Genomic DNA, 22,782 nt, shown 5'->3' with positions numbered 1-22,782 from the left:
GCAAATCTAGTGCTAAGCCATGCAATGGAGAATCTTCTGCCAGAATGACCTTGTGAAAGGCATGTAACTAACTACTGGGAAAGCAAAAGGAAACAAACTTAGCTTCCAAGCTGGGATGGTAACTAGTTTGAACTGCCCCACCATCTTAAAACAATGTTAACTGTATGCTTGAGAGACTATTCCAGAGACAGAACACATAAATTATATAAAAGGAAATTAATCACATAACAAAAATACATAACCTAAGATATTGTAAATATCCTAGATAACATATGAAATGGCAAAAACTGAAAATTAATCTAGAAGTTATAAGAATAAACAATTTCTGATCACGAAGTCAATTTATTTATAGCTACCCTATAAATAAAAACACTGATTGAGATTTGTTTACAATAAGGTTAATGGTCATCTACTCTCATATGATCATGTTCCACAGAATTTTATTAATTATAACCCACAATTATCTTCAGTTTATGCTGAAAAAAGAAGTATGGAAAACTTTGAATATTTTAAATTGTTTAGCAAAGGGCAGCCTGGGTGGCTCAGCGTTTTAGCGCTGCCTTTGGCCCTGGGCGTGATCCTGGAGACCTGGGATTGAGTCCCACGTCAGGCTCCCTGCATGGAGCCTGCTTCTCCCTCTGCCTGTCTCTGCCTCTCTCTCTCTGTCTCTCTGTCTCTCTCTCTCTCTGTGTGTCTCTCATGAATAAATAAATAAAATCTTAAAAAAAATATTTAGCATTTAAATCCATACAGTCTGGGTAATAAACAGTACATTACATAAAATTTTCATATAGTACTTTTTCCTAAGCAACCTTGTACTCTGCAAACATAAATCCAAGCTAGCCATCTGAAATGTGTTTTCTGTGTGTGCATGTTTTACTACAAATACAACGGGTATTTGTATTTGTAGCATTGAGTGATCAATACTAATGACATGGAATTTTCGATGATAATTGAAGTACTCAACAAAGACCAGGGAAAATATATTAAGTTTTTACTTTTATTTTACTTTTTTCTCATTTTTATTTTTATCTAAAGAAAAATCAGTTGTTTTACCCAAAACATAATATTCATAAGAAATCAGACTTGGTGAGTGTAGAGTTGCCAAAATTACACTTTTTCTTAAAAGTGTGCCTGAATGAAACCTGATCTATAGCTTGTCTTCTCAATCAAAATGAATACCAACTCATGGGAGTTGATACAAAAGCAAACTGCTATTTGCCAGGGTATTTCCCTTAAATATACATTATAAAAAAGCCTCCTAGCCATGGATTAGTCAACTAAAATATCAGTAACTAAAACTCCACTCAATTCCATTTAATTCCACCTCTTACACAGACGATATATTATCATTTCTCAAAAAATTATTTTGTCTAACTTGTTCATTTTCAGTGTTCTTTTTCATTAAAAAGAAACTTAATTGAAAATAATGCCTGTGTCAGAAAATTGTTCAGGAAAATCAACTGTGGTATCATCTAATTATTTCCCTCTACTTTTCTTGCAATAAAATCAGACCAGGAAAGGAATAAAAAAGCAATAAAGAACTCCCTTAAAGCAGAGAAGTCCCTTACATTCCAAGTCTGGAAGCTATGACAAGAGAAATGAAATTATCTGACACATAACAGATACTTGTCAATGTGAGCTATTCTAATAGGCTATTAAATTTCCTTTCTGCCCTTAATTTCATATTTTACAGCCAGGATGTTTACTTGGATTTTGATTATATTTTCCAGAAAGATGCCAAAGCCCATTGTCCATTGTAAGAAACTCTCACAAAAGATATTTTGTTCTTCCTGTGTATCTAGTTAAGTGTAGTCCTCAGATAAGACAGTTGCACACAAATTTACAAGACCAGCTGTTAACGACCTAGAAATGAGGAACACAAACAATGAATCGGCAGAAAAATTTTAATCCCAGCTCTGTTACTAATTAGCTGGGTAACCTTGGACATGTCATGGGTACCCTCCAGACACAAATAACCTTAATCTTAAAAAAAAAAAAAAAAAAAAGGCATTTTAGATAGAAAATCCCCATGTTGTTTCATAGGTCTTCAAATTCTACTTATTTTTTAATCTTGGGCCTAGACTTTGCTGTTTTGTGATTTATTTGTTTAAACTAGCTGAGCAATATTATATTATTTTGATGGCTAAACAGGCATGTGAGAGCTAAGCTAAAATTCTAAAATGTTAAATTCCATACACTAGAGAGAGATCATTAATCACTGTAGGTGGCTATTTGGCATTGGCATAATTATGATGTGAAACTGACCAGTAAGAATAATTGCTGTTCTTTTAAAATATGATCTTTCATAGAATGAGTGTTCTAGGAGACTCAGGGTGAACAGAAAATATATAAAGAGATTTGTAAGCTTGCACTAAAATGTTCAACTTTCTTAACACAATTTATTTTTTAAAGACTTAGTTATTTATTTGAGAGAGAGAGAGAGAAAGAAAATCCTTAAGCAGACTCTGCTGAACAGGGAGCCAGAGGCTGGGGATCAATCCTAGGACCCTGAGATCATGACCTGAGCCAAAATCAAGAGTCAGATGCTGCCGGGAGACCTGCACCCTGATGTTTATAGCAGCAATGTCCACAATAGCCAAACTGTGGAAGGAGCCTCGGTGTCCATCGAAAGATGAATGGATAAAGAAGATGTGGTTTATGTATACAAAGGAATATTCCTCAGCCATTAGAAACGACAAATACCCACCATTTGCTTCGACGTGGATGGAACTGGAGGGTATTATGCTGAGTGAAGTCAGTCAATCGGAGAAGGACAAACATTGTATGTTCTCATTCATTTGGGGAATATAAATAATAGTGAAAGGGAATATAAGGGAAGGGAGAAGAAATGTGTGGGAAATATCAGAAAGGGAGACAGAACATAAAGACTCCTAACTCTGGGAAATGAACTAGGGGTGGTGGAAGGGGAGGAGGGCGGGGGGTGGGGGTGAATGGGTGACGGGCACTGAGGGGGGGCACTTGACGGGATGAGCACTGGGTGTTATTCTGTATGTTGGTAAATTGAACACCAATAAAAAATAAATTTATTATATATATAAAAAAAAAGAGTCAGATGCTTAAGTGACTGAGCCACACGGGTGCCCCTAACTCAGTCTTAATTGCCCGAGAGATTATTCCACAGACATTTTGAGAAAGCAACATATACTTAAATGCCATAAAACATGAATCATTTATTAAAATGTATGGCATACTGTCGGAAAACATCTCATCAAATAACAGAAAGCTGGGCTTAGGATCCAGAAGTTACTGTGGCAATGAGACTAGCAATCTCTCTTTGTCTTTTTCACCATATTTCTCAGAACAGTTTCTATTCGATTTTTTTGCCATCAGTTTGTTCTGCACATAAATGAAACTTTGCTTCAAGTGTGAACATCATGCAAACTGTCATTAAGATTGATCTTTGTATCAACATTCATCTTTGTGGTTCTCTCTTGTTCTCTTGCTCCTTCCCCCAAATCCAACATCATCACCTCTTCTTTTTTTTTTTTTTTTTTTCATTACCTCTTCTTTCACCGTTGCTTTTCACATCCTTCTGTCTGTCTTTACTGCTGGTATGCAAAAACCAGAAGGCAGTAGAGAATGGAGGTGTGTGGAGTAGTATCATAGACTACAAGAGTCTCTGAGCCCATCTCTTGGTCTCCAGTCTCTTTCTCCAACTCTTAATCTATTCTCTGTTTTGGCTTCAGAGACACTTTCTCAAACAAAGATGAAATCAGGTCATGTCTATGCTCAATCCCTTCCTGCTTTTGATAACAATAATTATAATAATATAATTAAGTTATTCAGCTAAAAATTTCACTGCCCTCCTCATTATCAGTCTGCCTTATCCATCCAATCAATTTTCTGTCACTTCCAACAAACTTCTCTCAGAATAGGCAATTCAAGTGTGAAATTTCATGCTCAGCTGCTTGCCTCATGTTCTCAGAATCTTCTCCTGAGCACACTTCTCCCCTGCCCAAACTCTGCTTTACTAGCAAATTTCCACTCATCCTCTTAACTAAATTCCTCTCTGAGTCAATTATCCTTGCCTTTGCTATCATATAGAAATGCATTCTTCCCTCTATTCTAGAAATGGTCACAATCTGGCTCTGTTATAGAATTGGTGGATATGTTTCATGTATGCAAGCATGCCTTCTCCATGAAATGTGATTCCCCTGAGTTCAAGCTTCATTTCCTTTCTGTGTTCACTCTCTATATGCCTACAAAATTGGCTTTATACTCTTGGTGAATCAAATTGTACTGGGAGAAGTGAACACAATAATACAATGAAATTATTGAGAATATGGCTTGAGGCTGTTAAATTTTAAAACTTGCAAGAGTCATACTCCATATTCTATAGTTTCCTTCATGAATGACGGAGTTCCAGACTAGCAGCTATCAGATAAATAATTTATGGACATCAAATTCACAGCTTAGTGATTATAGTCAATAATACTATGTTAAAAATGTTGAACTTTCTAAGGGACTAGATCTTAATTGTTCTCCACACAACAAAGAAACAATAATTGTGTGATGTGACAAAGGTGTTAGCTAACACTATTGTAGTAATCACATTGCAATATATGAATGTATCAAACCAACATGTTGCATAGTTCAAAGTTATACAATGTTATCTGTCAGTTATATCTCAATTTAAAAAAAGGTTCATAAAATTAACATGGATTTGGGAAAATAGGTATTGTTCCCTTGTATTCTAAATGTCATTTGAAAGGATATCCCCTGGGGCTAAAATATTGGTATCCCAGAGGCATGCGGAATCTTTACAGACTAACTGGTAGGATCATTGATTAGAAACCCAGAGGATAATTCCAAGAATAAATAACTACCATTAGGTACAAAATTCTCTTTAACAGATTTTCTTCTCATGCTTTTTCTTTACAAAGGCTGCAGGGCTTATTGCAGGATGATAGTTTCACAAAAAGGAGAGTAGGTGAAGGGGGAGAAGGCTCTGCAGTGAGGGGGCTCAAACTATGTGTAACTTGGTGAACCTTTACCACACTGACCTAGAGTTTAAAGTTCACTTATCCTGTTTCCATATTGTCAGCAGGCATCATAAGGTTAATAAATGCTTTCAAAATGTGTATGGGCTAGATGGGATTAAATCTTCTGTTTCCCTGGGAATAACTCAGGGGTATGGGAAGGAGTGTACTTACCAAAACAACAGCAACAAATATGCAGTGTAACAAATCGAATGGAAGAAATCAAAAGGTGAATGAAATGTGGCTTGCCATTAAAAATCATGGAAAATTAAAAAAAAAAAAAAAACACACACCCTCAAATGATACTCAGTCCCTCCAGTTATAAAAATAACTTTCATGGGACGCCTGGGTGGTTCAGTGGTTGAGCGCCTACTTTCAGCCCAGGGCATGATCCTAGAGTCCCAGGATCGAGTCCTCCATTGGGCTCCCCGCATGGAGCCTGCTTTTCCTTCTGCCTATGTCTCTGCCTCTCTCTCTCTCTGTGTCTCATGAATAAATAAATAAAATCTTTAAAAACTTTCACAAAACTGAAATTACTCTGTCTAAATATAAAATTATGTAAGATTTTAGCATAATTTAATGTTTTTACCTTCATGTTGAATAAAATTAAACCAAAGCCAGAATTACTGAAGTCTGCACGTTAACTATGATTGAAAAAAGTTGTACTTTGATCATAGAATCTTTAAAAAATAGACACAATAGAGACTGCCAGCTTAATCTCTGTACCAGCAGAGACAGAAAGACACAAAAGGCTGAGGGGGAATGAAATGAGGGATAGGGCAAAAAGTCAGATGAGTAGTTCCACCTACTCATGCAAACATGAGAGAGATGGAAAGACTGACACATAATATAACAACTGGTAAGATGTAGTCTTAGACTAAATTGTTGGAGATCATAAATCAAGAAGAAGATCTTGCCTGCTCTTCTACGTGGGAGTGGGCACCCTTGTCCTGTCAACTGTTTATTTGACTTGGTAAGGCTGAAACTCTCTCTGCTGTATTAGGGCCCTGGTGTGGGACTGGACTGATTCTTATAAGTTGCTCAGGGATGCTGACTCCCATCCTGGCTTTCTCGAGTCAACAATACCTGGACTTTGGTTTCTATTTGTTCAGACCAAATTCTGTTGACAGAAAGGGAGGACATAGGACTGCAAGATAAAGAAGTCTGGTTTGGTTTCATAAAAAGGCTCATGGGTTGGCACCAGAGGGCTGGTTAGGACACAGAAAATTGTTGCAACTGTGTGGAACCCAGTATTAATGCAGGCCCCATGTCAAGGATTCCTGTTCTTGCTTGGATGGTCCCAACAGTGATAGGTGGCTTCCTATTTGGGAACTGAGAATGATGTAGAGCATCTGCTCTATGTACTATGTTCACACAGGCATGAAAGGAAAGACAGAGCCCCTGGGGTTGTGTCAATATATTGCTTTGTACTTTGCAATGTTTGCATAGGGGTCTGTCAAGCCCTCCTTCCAGAAAGTGCAGTTCCTCAGGGACTGGGTCATATTTCTACTCCAGGTTCCTCCATTCAATCTGCCCCATCCACACATGGGCAAAAATGCTTTTGGAGTCTTGGCATTTGATAGCATAAATGTTTTGGGATTTTGTAGGTTTTCCCCTAAGCTAAGAATTTCTATGAACGTTGATGGAAGTTTTGTAAACAGTTTGTACTTTCAAACAGCTATTACATAAGTCATCTCATTTTTTTTATTTGAAAGTTCAAATGGAACAGCCAAAATGAAACAAATGGCCTTTCCTTGATAGCAATATTAGTAGAAATGTTCCTGTTTTACACATGGAAAGCTATCAAATTGAGGCCTAATTACTTTACAGTTTTCAACAGGTGGTTCTTAATGGCAAAGCAGTTATCACACATTTAATAAGAACAGGAACTAACTAGGTGGACTTGGATGTTTGATTATCTATTTGAGCGTGTAATTGCATTTTCAATATAATTAGCAATAAATTGAATGTGTAAATTAATAGATGTGTTTGCCCACATAAGTCATTGTAATTCAACACAATACTTTAGACCTAGGGCATTATTTCTCAGTTGATAGCAATATAATTTCATGATTATTGTTTTTCTTAATATTTTTTCTGACAGCAACAAAATATACATAATCAAAAGACATATTTTAATAAGTTGAGATACCAAATTAAGTATAATTATTTTGATTAATTTAGACAAAATTTACGGAAGTAAATAATATTCCAATAGTTTAATTCAAATAATAAAACCAGACTCCTTACTATGCTATTGAGAATTAACCCTAGGATTTTCTAGTTCTATATTATAAATTAATATAAAAAAGGGATTGTGAAATATTTGATTAAACTACTAGTCACACTATTGTTACTATTTTCACACATTTTCATGTAGAGGAATTCAGTTAAATCCTGAACTCTTTTAGGGGAAATAAAAAACAAGATTTAGCATTACTATAAAACAGCATTTTTTCCTCCTAAATGGTAATTTTAAGTAAAGTTAAACTATTCTTTACATATTTAGTGGGCTATATTATTTTTTCATGTGTGAAGGGCCCTACAGGCACCAGGTCAATATAATACTTCTTTCCAATTACCATTATTTCATTGAGTATGAATTTACTATAGCACATAATTGATACATAATTGATATAGTTGGGGCTATCTACTGGGCATTATAAATTCCCTCCTCAGGTCAACACATGGCAGTTTCTTTCTGGAAGGGGCTAATACCATAAAATGTTTCTTCTACAGCCTGTCTTCTCTTTCTGTCTCTCTGCCTCCTTCTCTGTTCTTCCATCCCTCCTTTCTTTCTCTCTCTCTCCTTTGCTGGATTTATTTCTTTTTAAGATTTTATTTATTTATTTGAGAGAAAGAGAGAGAGAGAGATCACAAGCCAGGGGAGAGGCAGAGGGAGAGGGAGAAGCAGGCTCCCCACTGAGCTGGGAGCCAGATGCGGGGCTCAATCACAGGACCCCGGGATCATGACCTGAGCTGAAGGCAGATGCTTAACTGACTGAGCCACCCAGCTGCCCCCTGAGCCACCCAGGCGCTCCATTTGCTGGCTTTAAAGCAGCAAGTTACATGGATGCCAGAGCCACTAGAAAATTAATTCTGTCAACAACTTGAGAGATCTGAGAAGCAGCTCCTTCCTCAGTAGAGCCTTTGAGGATGATCCAGTAGTAGCAGGTCCCTTGACTGAAGACTTACTAGACCTTAAGCAGAGGACCCACTTAGATCATGCCCAGACCTCTGATCCATGGAAAACGTGACATAACACCTGCGTATTGTTTTAAGCCCCTCAGTGTTTGGTAATTTGTTATGCAGTTGCATAAAGCTAATACAGACAGAGCTGCAGCAAGGTTAGGCATGCCACCAATCTGCTCCCGTGGGACTTCCTAAGGCAGTCATTATAAAGCTTACTCACAACTAGTGTAACTCTTCGCTTATTTGTGAGGATAAGCTCTTCGTTTAGCAACCAGGAGGCTGAAATTGTTGTCTACATTACTAGAGTCTTCAGCTACCTTCCAGTCACGTGTACCGGCTAGTCCATTCAATTGCCAGCCTGTGATGAAATGTGCCACAATTCTGTTCTCACCTCTTTGCTGCTGAGGATGATGACACAGTAGCGCGTGTGCATGTCAAAGGGAAGAAACACGAGCTCCAGGCTTGAGGTCCCTTTTACTTCCAGGTGAAGAGTGTGTGTGGAACAGAAGAACTCTCTGATGAAATTGGACTTAATTGCTACCAAAACATGAAGTAGAGCTTGTTTACATATCATTTCATAAGTGCTGTTCAAATAAAGCAGCTGTTTCAATTAGTGCTTCAAGTTTTGAAATGAATAAAAAAAATGTTCATAGCATTAGCACACCAAATTAGATGACACATGCATTTGTTAATGAAAGTACAGGTGACACCAGCACAAGCCTGATATCATAAAAATGTAAAATTATGACCCTCTATTAAAGATTCCTCAAAAAGGAAACTTTATTAGTATTTAAAATTAGCCTAGATATACATATATAAATAGCAAAGTGGTTATCCAGGTAACTTCAACTTTTTTTGTGGACTATGTAAGAGTTCATATAACATGGTGTAACAGAAAACTTGAACTGGAAATAGAGGAATGTTATATACATATTTTTTCCTATCGTTTTTGTTGACTTTAAAACATGTCTACAAGTTCTTCAACACTGCTGTGAGTGTGGTGATATGGTGGGGCAGTCTCAGTGACTTGATCCTAACGAATAGTATGCTGGGAGATAGCAATGTGACTTCTGACACTAGAGCAAACAATGTAATACAATTTCTTCCCAATCATCCCTTTCTTGGCCCACTTGCTTTTAGAACCAACTTGTCATCCTGTGAAGAAGCCTAGGCTACATGAAAAGCCACATGTAAGTATCTAGGCCAACAGCCCTACCTGAGGTCCTAGCCAATAGGTATTAACCATCAGACATGTGAGTAAGGAAGCCTTTGGAATGACTCCAGCTGCAGCCTCCATCTGACTATAACTGCATGAGGATGCTGAGCAAGAAGAGTCTAGTTGAGGCCAGTTACTCCAGAAGTGTGAGAAATAATAATGCTAACACATTTTTATTGTTTAAGGCCATTACATTTGGGGTGGTTTGTTCTGTAGCTAGACAGCCACATGACTCCTATATCCATTGTCCTATTCACATTCTATTCATCTTTTCTACATCTATAGTTATTTCATAAAACAAAGTAGATCTGTGTTCTCTTTGTAATTTTAAACATGGTGAGACCTGTCACCTAAATAGGTTTAAACAGTTAAGAATAAGCCAAAAGAAACATAAAAGTCATTTATTTAAATACATTCATCATACGGGTAAGGAAACCAGGACTTGTAGTGAAAAGAAAGCAGGGACAGAGTCCTCCAAAGGGTCATGAACAGGAAAGGCTGAGGATCAGCACTTGGGCCTCCCACTCTGCCAGTAATCCCCAGGGCTTGCCTTTCTGGCTATTGTCATAACCATCCTTTGTTGGGCATTTCATTTACTGGTATGCCATGCACACAAAAGTCAGACATGAAGACAAATGAAAGCTTTCATTTGAGGTACTCACAAGTTCTTAAGGCATTTGGGGAATGGCAATCACTCTCAGGGCTATTCTCAGCATTACTGTCATAAGTAAACAGGAGAACAATATCAACAACACAAAAGAAAAGAAAAAAAATAATTCTCTATTTTCATTAAATCTTATAGAATCTTAAAAATTATGGCTACCTACATGATATGCAAAGACCACAGATGTATTTCATATATCAGCCTTATGTTTATATTGTTTCAGAAATTTGAAAAGAAAAATGCAAAAAGGAAACTAATAATCATCCATATTTCCACCACTGTTTCATACAATTTGGTAAAAACAATTCCTTTTTACTTTTGAATATGGAGAAATAAACATTTGATAATAATAATAAAAAAACAACAAAAACAAATCCTGAGGCCCAAAAGTAGTGGTCTCAACTTAGGATTACATAGGTATTTTCTCTAAAAGTGGTTCTAGAACTTGATTTCTTGGAAGATTCTCTTCTTTCAGCTTATTGTTTCCACATTTCTTTTTTCTCATAAAGAGAGGAGATATGGACAGCTGCTTAAGCTCTGGTTGCATTTCTGAAAATTAATTAGCAGATCACAGCCTGAAGCAACTGCCTCCCTTGAAAGTTTCCGTATCTTCCAGAACCCATCAATTTTCCCCCAAACTGCTCTTCTCTTAATATTCATGATTACTTTGCTCAACAAGCTGGCAATTAGCATCTGGGCTCTCAGATATTGTTTGCCTGATTTTTTTCTGAGAATACAAAACTCCATATTTTCTCACCTTGTCATCTGCGTTTGCCTGAATTTGATGCTGTAAAAATATATGGGCTCTTTCCAAGTAAAGTTCTAGCCATATTGATTCATTTCTCCACTGCCTTTTCTTGATACAACATTCTTAATAAGGTTTACAGATCTTGTAATTTTTTCTCTGCTTTATTTCAACTCACAGACATTCTGATTAGCTGTTTTAATATTTTATGTAACTTGAACATTTGATAGACACTTTAAGGCTATCAGAGATATATTAGATATTTTTAGCATTTATAAGGGAGATTATACAGAGAATGGAAAAAACAACAAAGAATGCTTATTTCTCGATGTATGGCTCCACCTCCATCTCAATAATGGAGCTCTGGGTAGAATGCCTGATTAAAATCCTCAGATAATTTCAGAACTTCATTTTGCTCAATACTTGCAATCTCTAGCCCTTTAGTCATTTTCTTTCTCATAATGAATAGAAAAGCAGAGCAATTTGGGCTTCATCTCCCTTTTCTTTTCTTTAAGTATTTTCTTAGAGAATAGCCTTTTGAATAAATCAGAGTTGTCTTATCCTCAAAGGAGATTTTCAAGCCCAGAAAAATTGAGTTACCTGTACTACTTACGGCAAAGATGGATGAAAAAAAAATGCAGACATAGAAATGTTATTACCTTGCTCATATAAATTGATTATAATGATTAATTTGGAGACATCAGAAAATAATTAAATAAAATAATTTGGTTTAGGAAAATTCTATTTTACCTGATCAACATTCTTGAGTCTAGAAATTCAGTGATAAACCCACCTTGTTTACAAAACCATTATCTTGCAGGTCAAAAGACAGAACAGGAAATCAACTCTGCCTTTTGGTTACTCCCTGTGCCTCAGTCTATGCTATCATTTTCCTAAATGCTTATCAATTATTGTTGAAGCTATGGAAGAAGGAGTATTTTTAAACCCTTGGTTTTAAAGAAGAAATAGCATCAAAAGAGGTTAAAATTATACAAAATACAGTTGATCAAGGAAGGGAATATTTTCTACTCATTTAGCAGTGGGCTAAAGTGAGTGAAACCTACTTAGGAGGTGTGAAGGGATAGCATTTTTTTTTTTTTTTTCTCTGCAGTAGTAGTACACAGCTGCTTTCAAACTAAAATAATCAAAATGACATTGAACTGGTTCTATTCAGAGTATGAATGAATCAACCCCAAGAATGACTTCCTATTCAACCCTTTTCCAGTGGGGAGGGAAGATCTTTTTTTTATAAGCCTTCATGAAGCTACTCTTGGGCTAGCATTCACGGCCATGCTCAAATCAAAGAGCAAATTTTCTGGTTAAAGACTAGTCTTCAGGCATCATGGGAAGGAAATGCAAGAGGATCGATTTTGATAATTCTCTATCTTCACTCTATCCTCCATATGTCCAGGGCTTCTTTAGAAAAGGACCTAGTGGCCATCTGAAGGGCAATAAAAATGGGATTTTAAAAAAATATTTTATTTATTCATGAGAGACACACACAGAGGCAGAGACACAGGCAAAGGGAGAAGCAGGCTCCACGCAAAGAGCCTGATGTGGGACCCAATCCCGGGACTCCGGGACTCCAGGACCACGACCTGAGCCAAAGGCAGACGCTCAAATGCTGAGCCATCCAGGCGTCCCCCAAATGGGATATTTGCTGGAGTTTTTTGTACCACTTTGCCCCTGAGCCAATTGAGTAAGTCTGTAAAGCAAGGTGTACCAACCTGAGGTGCAAGGACAGAGTGTATCTATGAATTCAAATGGAGAAAAAATTCCATCTTGACTTCCACTCTATTTTTTTTAAGATTTTTTTTTTTCATTTATTTACTCATGAGAGACACAGAGAGAGAGGCAGAGACATAGGCAGAGAGAGAAGCAGGCTCCCCTCAGGGACCCTATCCCAGGACCCCAGGACCACGACCTGAGCCAAAGGCAGACGCTCAAATGCTGAGCCACCCAGGTCCCCCTCCACTAACTCTTAATGGTAATTTAAACCAAACCAAAGTAGCATTAGCTGTAATATGACTTGGTCACCAAATAATCATGGATATGTTTATATCACATTTCATCCACCAGTAGATTTTATTGTGTTTTATGTTAATGAAGAAGCACATATCTTCACATATTAAAATTTTTAAATATGTATATTATCTGCTGGAGTATTAGTTTCCTCTATGCCATAGACTGAATTGTGTCATCCTTAAATTCTTATGTTAAAGCCCCAATTCTCCAAATGACTATATTTGGAGATAGGATCTATAAGAGGGTAATTAAGGTTAAAGGGTAGGGCCTGATGCAACAGAATTAGTGTCCCTATAAGAAAAGACAACCGTGAGCTTACTCTATCTATGTACAAAGAGGTCATGTAAACCCACAGCAAGAAGGCTGCCACCTACATGTCAAGAGAAGAGGCCTCCAAATGAAAATTATCTTGCCTGTACCTTGATCTTGGACTTCCAACCTCCAGAGCTATGGGAGATAAACTTCTATTGTTTAGGCCACCCTTTCTATATTATTTTGTTATTGCAGCCTGAGGGAAATTACAACACTCTGTAATCCTTGCATCTTATTTTAAGTATTTATAAAACTTTATTCTGTGAAGTAGAATAGGCTTCATCAGACTGGCACAGACTGTGGTGATATTAAAAACAGATATGAAATCCTCATGTAGAGCAAGACGATCATGGCAAATTGTGACTCTTAGTACATACATTTGGCTTTTGATTCACTGTACTTCCATTGGAGATTTGCCTAATTCTAATTGTCACCAATTATTCAGTGTAGTAAAATAAACTATTTTAAAACAATGGCCATGCAGAATCCATCTTTTCTGGGTTTTTAGCAAGAATCAAGACCCAGAAAAATATCTCTACCAGGGCCTTCTTTTATTTGGGTGACTACTCTGGGCCAAGTTACTCTGAGAGACAAGGATAAATGACAAAGCCCCTAAGCTCATGGCGTATACTCTGTCATACAAAGTAAATCTGCAAGAAATAATTACAAAGCAGAAAGATAAACACTTCAACACCTTTTCAACTTCCATTCACACTCTCCTATAATCCATATGCATGAGCATATGTCTTGTATGTCCCCTTGCCTGTCCCTTCTCTCCTTCAGCAATTCTTTCTTCCTATGATCCTTTTCTACTTGTAGGAAAGTCCTCCTCTGCTCTAGATTCGGGCCACCAAAATCTTACTCACATTTCAATCCCAATTTGTATATGATGAAGAAGAACAGCAGAGTATAGCATATGCATGAGAAAAAAGTGCTTCGTACCTCATTATTTTCCTTAAATCCCTTCTCTTTCTAGGTCTGCAATTTTTTTCTACTAGTCTTTGCCATAAATAATATAGTTAACTCAATTTTTCTGGGTTTGAGGGTCTTTTTGAGGAAAAGGCAACTCTAATTTATTCAAAAGATACTTTCATTAGCTATTTTCCAAGGAAATATGGAAAGAGAAGATAAAGGAGATGAAGCTCAGGAAAATCTCTATATCTAGATAGTGATATTCCTTGTCAATGAGCTCCAAGAACTTTTTTTTTTTTTTTTTTGGTACAACATATATTACTGAATGCATTCTGCCCTGTACAATTGTCTCCACTTGTGTAGATATTTTTTTCTTCTCTACTTGATGGTTGGCTCCTTGAGAATCAGATCTATGACTTATTTATCTGATAGTCCTCTGATACTATGAGCACTGCTTGAGGGGCCACTTAGTAAGAATTTATTAAATGATAAATAATTCAATGTTGCTGGAAAAAATAGCAAGTCATATTACTATAGGAAATTATTTATATAGTGCTCATTTCTGAGCACCGCTGACCCACCATTTAATTTTATTTTAAAGTGTGGCTAAAATCAATGTCTTGTCCTGATCCTTGCTGGCAATCCTTAGGATTTAATTAGAATAAAAAGTTCTTAACTGCTCTTGCTTATGCTCATTGGATCATTTTCCCATAAAGTAAAAGGTGTGATGAATATAAAGTTTTATCATCCATGTGGTTTCAAATGTGCTGTTTTATATGTATCTGTTGCTTAAGAAGAGTAGCCTATAGATAGAGGTATTTTACAACTTTTTAATAGGAGACTTTACCTTTTTTATGCCACCTGGAAGATAATTTCAGCACTTTACTGCTCATTTGAGAAGAGAATATTTATTATTTGGGGAGATATTGAGTGAAGTGATCTGAGGAAGAGTATCAGCATCTGCTAGATTGTGCTGCTGTGACACCCCATATCTCAGTGGATTAGCACAATAGTTTACTTTGTGCGCACATTACATGTCCATCTTAGGTGAAGGGTATGTCCTCAAAGATCTCTGGTGAAGGGAACTCCATTTCTATATATGCTTCTTTAGTCATTGTATCAGGAAAAGGGAACAAGAAAAATTTTCCACTGGATCTTAAAGCTATCCTTTGGAGAAAACATTCAGTACTTTTTCTCATATGCTATTGGCCAATTAAGTTATATATTCACACATCAACTGGGGGAATGCAATATTATCACATGCCTAAAAAGAATAAAACAGGGATTTTTGTTAAGAGCTCTAAAAAAGATTACTGATAGTTTATGGAGTATTTTTTTAACCTTTTCTTGATCTCTTATATTGTTACCTTGTTGATTAGACCTAGAGATCAGAGTGGGTGTTATTGAGACAATGTAATGCTTATTGTATGGTATATATTACCTGCAAATGTTATTAATCATAGAGGTACTACACCAGACTTCCATTCTGGTCATAATTCAAAATGCATGTTCTTAAATTTTATTTCTAACTGGAAATCTATTCAAGACAAACATTAAGGAGAGCTTTAAGAAAAACGATGTGTAACATTACTAAGTATTATTTTATTAAGACATTTAAAGATCAAAAGGCCTCATTATGCCAATGAAGCCAGACTGATGAAACACTAGAAAACTTTGTGCTATTTGGAATAGAACTCTCTTTGGTGTCCCCTCATGGTGGAACCTGTTGATTGCCTATCCCAATAACCATAGGCCCTTCCTCCTCACTGACAAAACCCTCATTTTGCTTTGATGTGTATGCAGAGAAGGGTGGTTTCTCAGTCTTCCTTCCAGCTAGATTTGGCCAAGTGGCTACAAGTAGAAGTGCTGTGTGCTATTTCTGGGAAGTTGCTCTAACAAAGAAAGAGGGCACACTTCTATTGTGCTTCATCCTTTCTGCTGCCTGTAAAGTGGATTTGATTGTTGGAGTTCTGGATACTTTAGCTGATCCTTGAGAAAGTGAATAAAGATTTGCCTGCTATATGAAGGAGCCTGGAGGTGTTGTATAGCAAGCAGTCAGGACTCCAAAAGAAGAAGCCATAATAAGTGTTTCTAATAAATCTCTTAAGAACTGTCAGAAAAACAGCCTTTGGGGTCAATTTAAGACTATTCTGTTTAAATCCAACATATAAATTTGGGGCTCAGCATTCAGCCCAGACCAGTACTGACACGATAACCCAGGTACCTTCCCTTTTCCTTGAAAAACTGTAGCCTTTGACTTTTTAAATCCCCCCTTACCTTTGATCTGATAGACAGTCTTCACAGAGGTGCATAGGAGTAAATCCTCAATCCTTTAAACAAACGGCCCTGAGACTTAATCTAAGAAGCCTGATTAATCTATGTTGGATTGTGTCCTCCCTGACCAGTACTCAATATCACTATATCTTTATGTTAATTTTATCACAGGAAGCCTTGAGCAAGGAACTAAGAAAGTAAAGTATTATAGATATGAAAGAGACTATATGAGAAGGAATGATCCATAATGTTTGAGACCATGATAGGCACATTTCTTAAGCTGTACTTCATGCTGAGTTGGTAATTATTTTGGATGAGTACTTGCAAAGTGTCCTTTCTAGCCAAAATTAAATTATAAATGTCTTAATAATGGTTTATTCCATCATATTTTAGATTTGAGAACTATAACATAGAAAATATACCTTTATCTATAGTTTCAGTAATTATGAAACTTTGGATCTAATCAAAATCATTCCAGAATATTGTATGAAAAAAAAAACATGTTAAAATTTGGGATACTGGGACGCCTGAGTGATGCAGTGGTTAAGCCACTGCCTTTGGCCTGGGGCATGATCCTGGAGTCCCGGGGTTGAGTCCCACATCAGGCTCCCCACATGGAGCCTGCTTCTCCCTCTGCCTGTGTCTCTGTCTCTCATGAATATATAAATAAATAAATAAATAAATAAATAAATAAATAAATAGGGATACAGAATTCCTATACTGCATTCCAAATTAAGAAAGACTTGGAGCACCTGAGTGGCTCAGTAGGTTAAACATCCGACTCTTGATTTTGGCTCAGGTCATGGTCTCAGGGTTGTGAAATGGAGCCCCATGTCAGGCTACATGCTCAGCAGGGGAGTCTGCTTGGGATTCTCTCTCTCCCTCTCCCTCTGCCTCTCCCCCTCCATTCACATATGTTCTCTCGCTCTAAAATATATAAATACATATTTTAAAATAAGAGAAAGCTAAAAATAAAATAAAATTTAAAAAATAAGAGAAAGCTGATTCAATTTTGCTGTTCATTAAACTGATCCAACTTTGAGTTACTTAAGCTCACAGATACTGATAGCATTCCTTTGAGATTTGATTCCAGTTTAATATGTGATACTATAAATTATTTGTAATTAATGTGGAGAAATTATTTCAAGGCCATTCAGGTAAAATCTACCATGCCACAGAGCTGCTTAATCAAGAAACAAGGGACTTGGGGATCCCTGGGTGGCGCAGCGGTTTAGCGCCTGCCTTTGGCCCAGGGCACGATCCTGGAGACCCGGGATCGAATCCCACGTCGGGCTCCCGGTGCATGGAGCCTGCTTCTCCCTCTGCCTATGTCTCTGCCTCTCTCTCTCTCTCTCTCTGTGTGACTATCATAAATAAATAAAAATTAAAAAAAAATTAAAAAAAAAAAGAAACAAGGGACTAAAGAGATAAAAACTTAGGAGAAGTATTTACTGAAGAGTTTTTAGAAACACCAGCACTTCATACTACAAAGAAATTAACATAAAATACCTACAATACTCTATTCTTATGGTATCTGTACTGATGCTTTATCGCTGAAGGTATTAATTCATATTTTATTGTTCATTAAAGCAAAATGTAAAAGGAAGATTTTGAATGCCTTAGTTAAGCATGTAATTAGCATTCAATAAAACAAATGTTGTGAGACAAAAATGGTTTCCCCTTTAACAATTTTTTTCACAGAACAACCAAGAAGAAATTAAACATAATAAATATAATCCTTATAATCTCATAATACTATTGCCTTAAATTCAATTTGCTTTTGGAAAATAAGCTATATTCGTTTAAATCTTAGCAAGATCTGCACAAATCATTTGCCAAATCCTTGACTCCTGATACATTTTTGCATCTAAAAGGATGATACTATCATTGTTAAACATTACACCGAGACAAAGGTATAAAATATACTAACAACATAGTAGCTATCCTGCAATTATGTTATAGTAATGGTCAACATATGCATGCATTTCACTAATACATACTTGCATTATTTTCTTTCTGCCTGACTTTCTTTAACCTTGGCAATGTTGTTTTTATTGTATTTCACATTAAATAGTTATACTATAAATTTAAAATAGATAAGAAATATAAAACAATCTAACTTTTAAAAATTCTGCTTCTTTCTTCCGAAGTCAAAGTTTCTTTCTAAACCAAATACAGACCTCATAATGTAGGTGGAATAAATTTAAATACAGTTGATCCTCATTATCCACAAATTCTGGTTATTTGCAAATTTGTCTCCTCACTAAAATTGATTTGTATCCCCCAAATCCATACTCACAGAGTTCCCTCTGTTATTTTTGGACATGTGCAATGTGGCAAAAAGTTCTAGTCAGTGGTCACACAAGTTCCCAGTGAAGGTCAAACAAAGTGACACTGGGCCTTTCTGTTTCAGTTCTCATATGTAGAAGACTAGAGGAGGGAGATAGTAGGAAGCAGTACAGAAGTACAAACGCTCAAGAACCTCCACCTCTGGCGCCAAATAGACACGGTTTGAAACAATTTGCCAGCACCTTTTAGTGGGTTAGCCTCATGCAAGTCATTTAATACTACTGAACTTTATTTTCTCTATGTGAAGAAGAAAAAAATCTACCAGGATGGATTGTTTTGGGGATTTACAATTATAACCTATGTGATTACATATATTTCTTCTAGGAATAATGGTTCAGTATTCACTTGCTGAGTGCCATAATTTTATGGAATATGACTATTACAAATAATGAGAATCCACCGTATTTAATCAAGTGCATATTTATTCAATTTTCATGCACATAGCCTAGTAAAATATAAGAGAATAGAATAAGTGGGAATAATATAAATTTTATATATATTATAAATTAAATATTTCAAATAAATGAATACTATATAATTAATAAAAAGTTTAGTTGAATGCTAATTTCTTAGAAGTTTTCCTTAGACAATTATGAGCATAAAATATGTTCACGTTTACCTATCGTTCATGTGGTGAGTGACTTTTCCAGATTCTGTTAATTGAGATGGTAAAGAGAGAAATGTCGAGGATTCCACCAACCTTACACTAAAACAAATGGAAAAAAGGATTATTTTGAATTCTACTATAACAAAATTAAAATGACCACAAAACATACTTTTAGATTTTTTTCCATCATTCATAAAATATAATTAGAATCAGAATAAATTACAGTTAAAAAATCCACATGCCCTCATTCTGCATCTCAAAGCATATATGTTTTCAAAAAAGGAAAGGTCAGGGTGCCTGGCTGGTTCAGTTGGTAGAGCATGCAACTCTAAATCTCAGGGTTGTGAGTTCAGGGCACATGTTGGGTGTAGAAAGTACTTTAAAAGGCGGGGTGGGGGGGAGATCTGGAATTGAAATATGTAAAGAATAATATTCTATTATATGGAAAGGCAATGCTAAATTTTAATAGCAAGGAAATTTAGAATATAAATGACTGCCAAAATTATATTCCAGAAACAAAATGGAATCATATACTGGTCTCAGTGTATTGTCAGAGCTGTAAACATTTCATAACTTCTAATCTTATTTCCAAAAAAAAAAAGAGAGAAATGTTTCCTTCAGGACTGGACATGAGATGTGGATACCTACTTAATCAGTCCATTAGTAATTATGCCATCTACAGGAATTACATAGCAATGCTGTCCTACTTACAAGATAATGCTCATTCATTCAAGAAACAGTTATGGGGAATCCATTATATGTTAGATGTGGACTAGCTACTGGAAATACAAGGATGAATCTGTTATCGTCTCTGCCTTAGGTTGCCCACATTATAGTGGAGGTTAGTTTGGAAATGATCCTCTGGATGTGGGTCAAAGATGTCAGGAATGCCTAATTCTATCTGCAGAGTTGAAGAGAATCTGTATGATATTAAGAACAGATTTATTAAAACTTAATTCTGTAAGAACTAAATGCAGGCTACACCAAGATGGGGCACTTCAGTGTGAAGATTATTTTGAGTTAAAAGAAATAAAAAACTAGCAGGTTCGGGTCAAGCTCTTCAACTTCCTCTCGACTTACTAAATTTTCATTGGAAAAAAGATATCCTTCCTGTAGCAGGAAAAGAGCTATTAACAGAGATTCTTCTTTAGCTAAGAAATGTATCTGCATAATAGGACAACCCCTGTTTTCCAGACATCTCCTCTCACTTTCTTGCTAATGGTCTTCCTCCCCTTTGTATCCTCACACCTCTATCTCTCTGTTTAGCTCATATAAGTCTCATATTGTCTCACTGTATTTGGAGTTTCATGTGTGTGTGAATTCCCCTTATGTAAGAAACTAAATTTCATTTTCTCCTGTCAATCTGTCTCATGTCAATTGGATTCTTAGTTTAGCTAAAAGGATCTTGAAGAGCAGAGAAAATTTCTTCCTTCTCAACAATTCGTTAAAATAAATCTTTATTATGTAACAGTTATTAATCTCATAATACAAGCTTTACAATAAAAATAGATCAATAATAAAATTAATCAAATGTTTTAGTATTGAAACACAAACACACATACAACTGCATACAAAACTAAAATGTAGCACATTCATACATCTTAATGTTTCAATGTTGAAGGGGTTCAAGGCAGCCTCTGCTCCCCAAATGTACCACTTTGGCATGCAGATTATTTGAAGCCGAAGGCAATCAAGACCCTGTGGGCTCAAAAAAGCTTTTTGCTTCTCCCTTAATTATAAAGAAGAATCAAAATTGGGAGTTTTTCCCAGAATAAGGGTTATTAGCAGAAATAAATTTTATCCAAGTGAATAATAAATTTTATCCATCTGTATGGCAGGGCAAATGTCTAATTACCAAACATCTGCTTTTCTTCTCTCCTTGTGAGGTGCATTCCTTTCCTCTAAAATCTCAGACCCTACTTCCTTCTCTTTAGTTCAGGATGACATATATATCTCATTTTGCCTGTCTTTGGAATTTTTTTGTCTGCATGGATTCCCCATACTTACATTATTAAATTTGATTTTCTCCTATTAATGTCTCATGTCAATGTGATTCTTAGTCTAACTAGGACCCTTAAAGGGGACAGGAATTCTTGCTCACCAACAATGTTAATGTCACTTTCTTTCCTTTTAAGTTGGTAGTTCTGATAGTTTCATATATAAGGATTGTAAGGAATTATATTAATATCAAACACTAAAAATTTTTAAACAGACAAAATTTACTATAGGAAAATGTAAACTATGAACTACGTAAGACATGTATCAGACTACCAGATTTGCTTTTATCATTTTAAAGTTATAGTTAAGCAAATGTAGGAAGAGTTCCTCTTGAGAGAATAATTTTAATTTAAATTAAGGTGTTGAACTCTCATTCAAATCTCATAAAATTATGAGGCAGAAAAAATTTACAATGTTTCTTTATATTTCTATAAATCCAAGGTGAATCATCAGGGCAATTTATTTAGGTCATAATTTGTTCTGGCTAAAAAACAGTCACAAGGATAATACAATTTTATACACAAATAAAAAGAGTAAACCAATAAAGTGAATATTAGGTTTTTTGCATACTGTGCATATACCATTTTGAGATAAAATAGCATTTGAAAAGTCCCTGCATAATTACATTGAAGATGTCCTCCTTAAAATAGAAATATTAACTGTAAAAATAAAATACAAACTGCCATTAAAATGGAGAAAAATCCTATTTGATTACTGTAGTTTCTAAATTGGTGGTTTTCACATTTCAGTGTTTATTATAAACATCTGCAGTGCTTGGTCCAAATGCATATTCCCAAGCTCTATTTGTATGAATTCTGACTTAGTTAAGTCTGGTATGGCTTCCAGGAGCCTCCATTTAAAACAAGCTCTCCAGATGCTTTTTAAACAGCTTATATATGGATTAAACTTTGAACAATCTTAACTTAGACCAGCATTGCTCTAACATTAATGTACAAACAAATCCTCAGGAGATGTTAAATGCAGAGTCTGACTCAAATGGATTGAGGTGGGCCTAAGATTCTGTTTGTGTAACAAGCTCCCAGGTGATATTGAGTTTGCTGATTCAAGGATGATACTTTGGGAACAGTCTAATCTAAAACAAAAACTATTTTTCAATAGTTTTTTTCTGGCTACCAGAAAAAGAAAGGCAAGAAATGGCAGAGTTAGAAGCACCACACATTCCCTCCCCTATAAAAGCAATAAAAACACTGGAAAAGATTGTAAAAATTAACTTTTTTCAGAACTCTGGTTAATTAATGAAAAGCTTGCAGCAATTTGAGTCATATTTATTCAAGGAGAACCACCACACCTTGATAAGAACAGCAGAGTTTGTGGCCTTGTAGCTTTAGTGTTGTAACTCCCATCTTTCCACTGCTCTGTAGTAACCTTGAAAATAAGCAGTCTTGCAACTAAGGTAGTTGTAAAAACGGGCAGGCTTATAGCCACATGAGGGCACAGACTGAGATTGCAGCTCTTCAAAAAAAA

At 36.0% G+C, this 22,782-nt stretch overlaps 1 protein-coding gene across 5 annotated transcripts in view; it reads right to left on the bottom strand.

Annotated features, from left to right (window-relative positions):
* The window catches only part of CFAP47 (cilia and flagella associated protein 47), a 504,616-nt gene that overhangs the window by 230,815 nt on the left and 251,019 nt on the right, over positions 1 to 22,782 (bottom strand). For all 5 annotated transcript variants that reach the window (XR_005386243.1, XR_005386242.1, XM_038587158.1 and 2 more), the window contains 3 exons: positions 19,312 to 19,398; positions 10,074 to 10,129; positions 8,587 to 8,732 (listed from right to left, as the gene is read on the bottom strand). Coding sequence is in view for 3 of the 5 variants with exons in the window: in XM_038587158.1 (XP_038443086.1) it covers positions 8,587 to 8,732; positions 10,074 to 10,129; positions 19,312 to 19,398 (289 nt within the window). In the remaining 2 variants the exon portion in view is untranslated. The remainder of the gene's footprint in view (positions 1 to 8,586; positions 8,733 to 10,073; positions 10,130 to 19,311; positions 19,399 to 22,782) is intronic.

Source organism: Canis lupus, chromosome X, assembly GCF_011100685.1.
Source record: "Canis lupus familiaris isolate Mischka breed German Shepherd chromosome X, alternate assembly UU_Cfam_GSD_1.0, whole genome shotgun sequence".
NCBI classification, from domain to species: Eukaryota; Metazoa; Chordata; class Mammalia; order Carnivora; family Canidae; genus Canis; species Canis lupus.
Note: the sequence above shows the minus strand (reverse complement) of the source record. Positions and strands in the feature narration are given on the sequence as shown.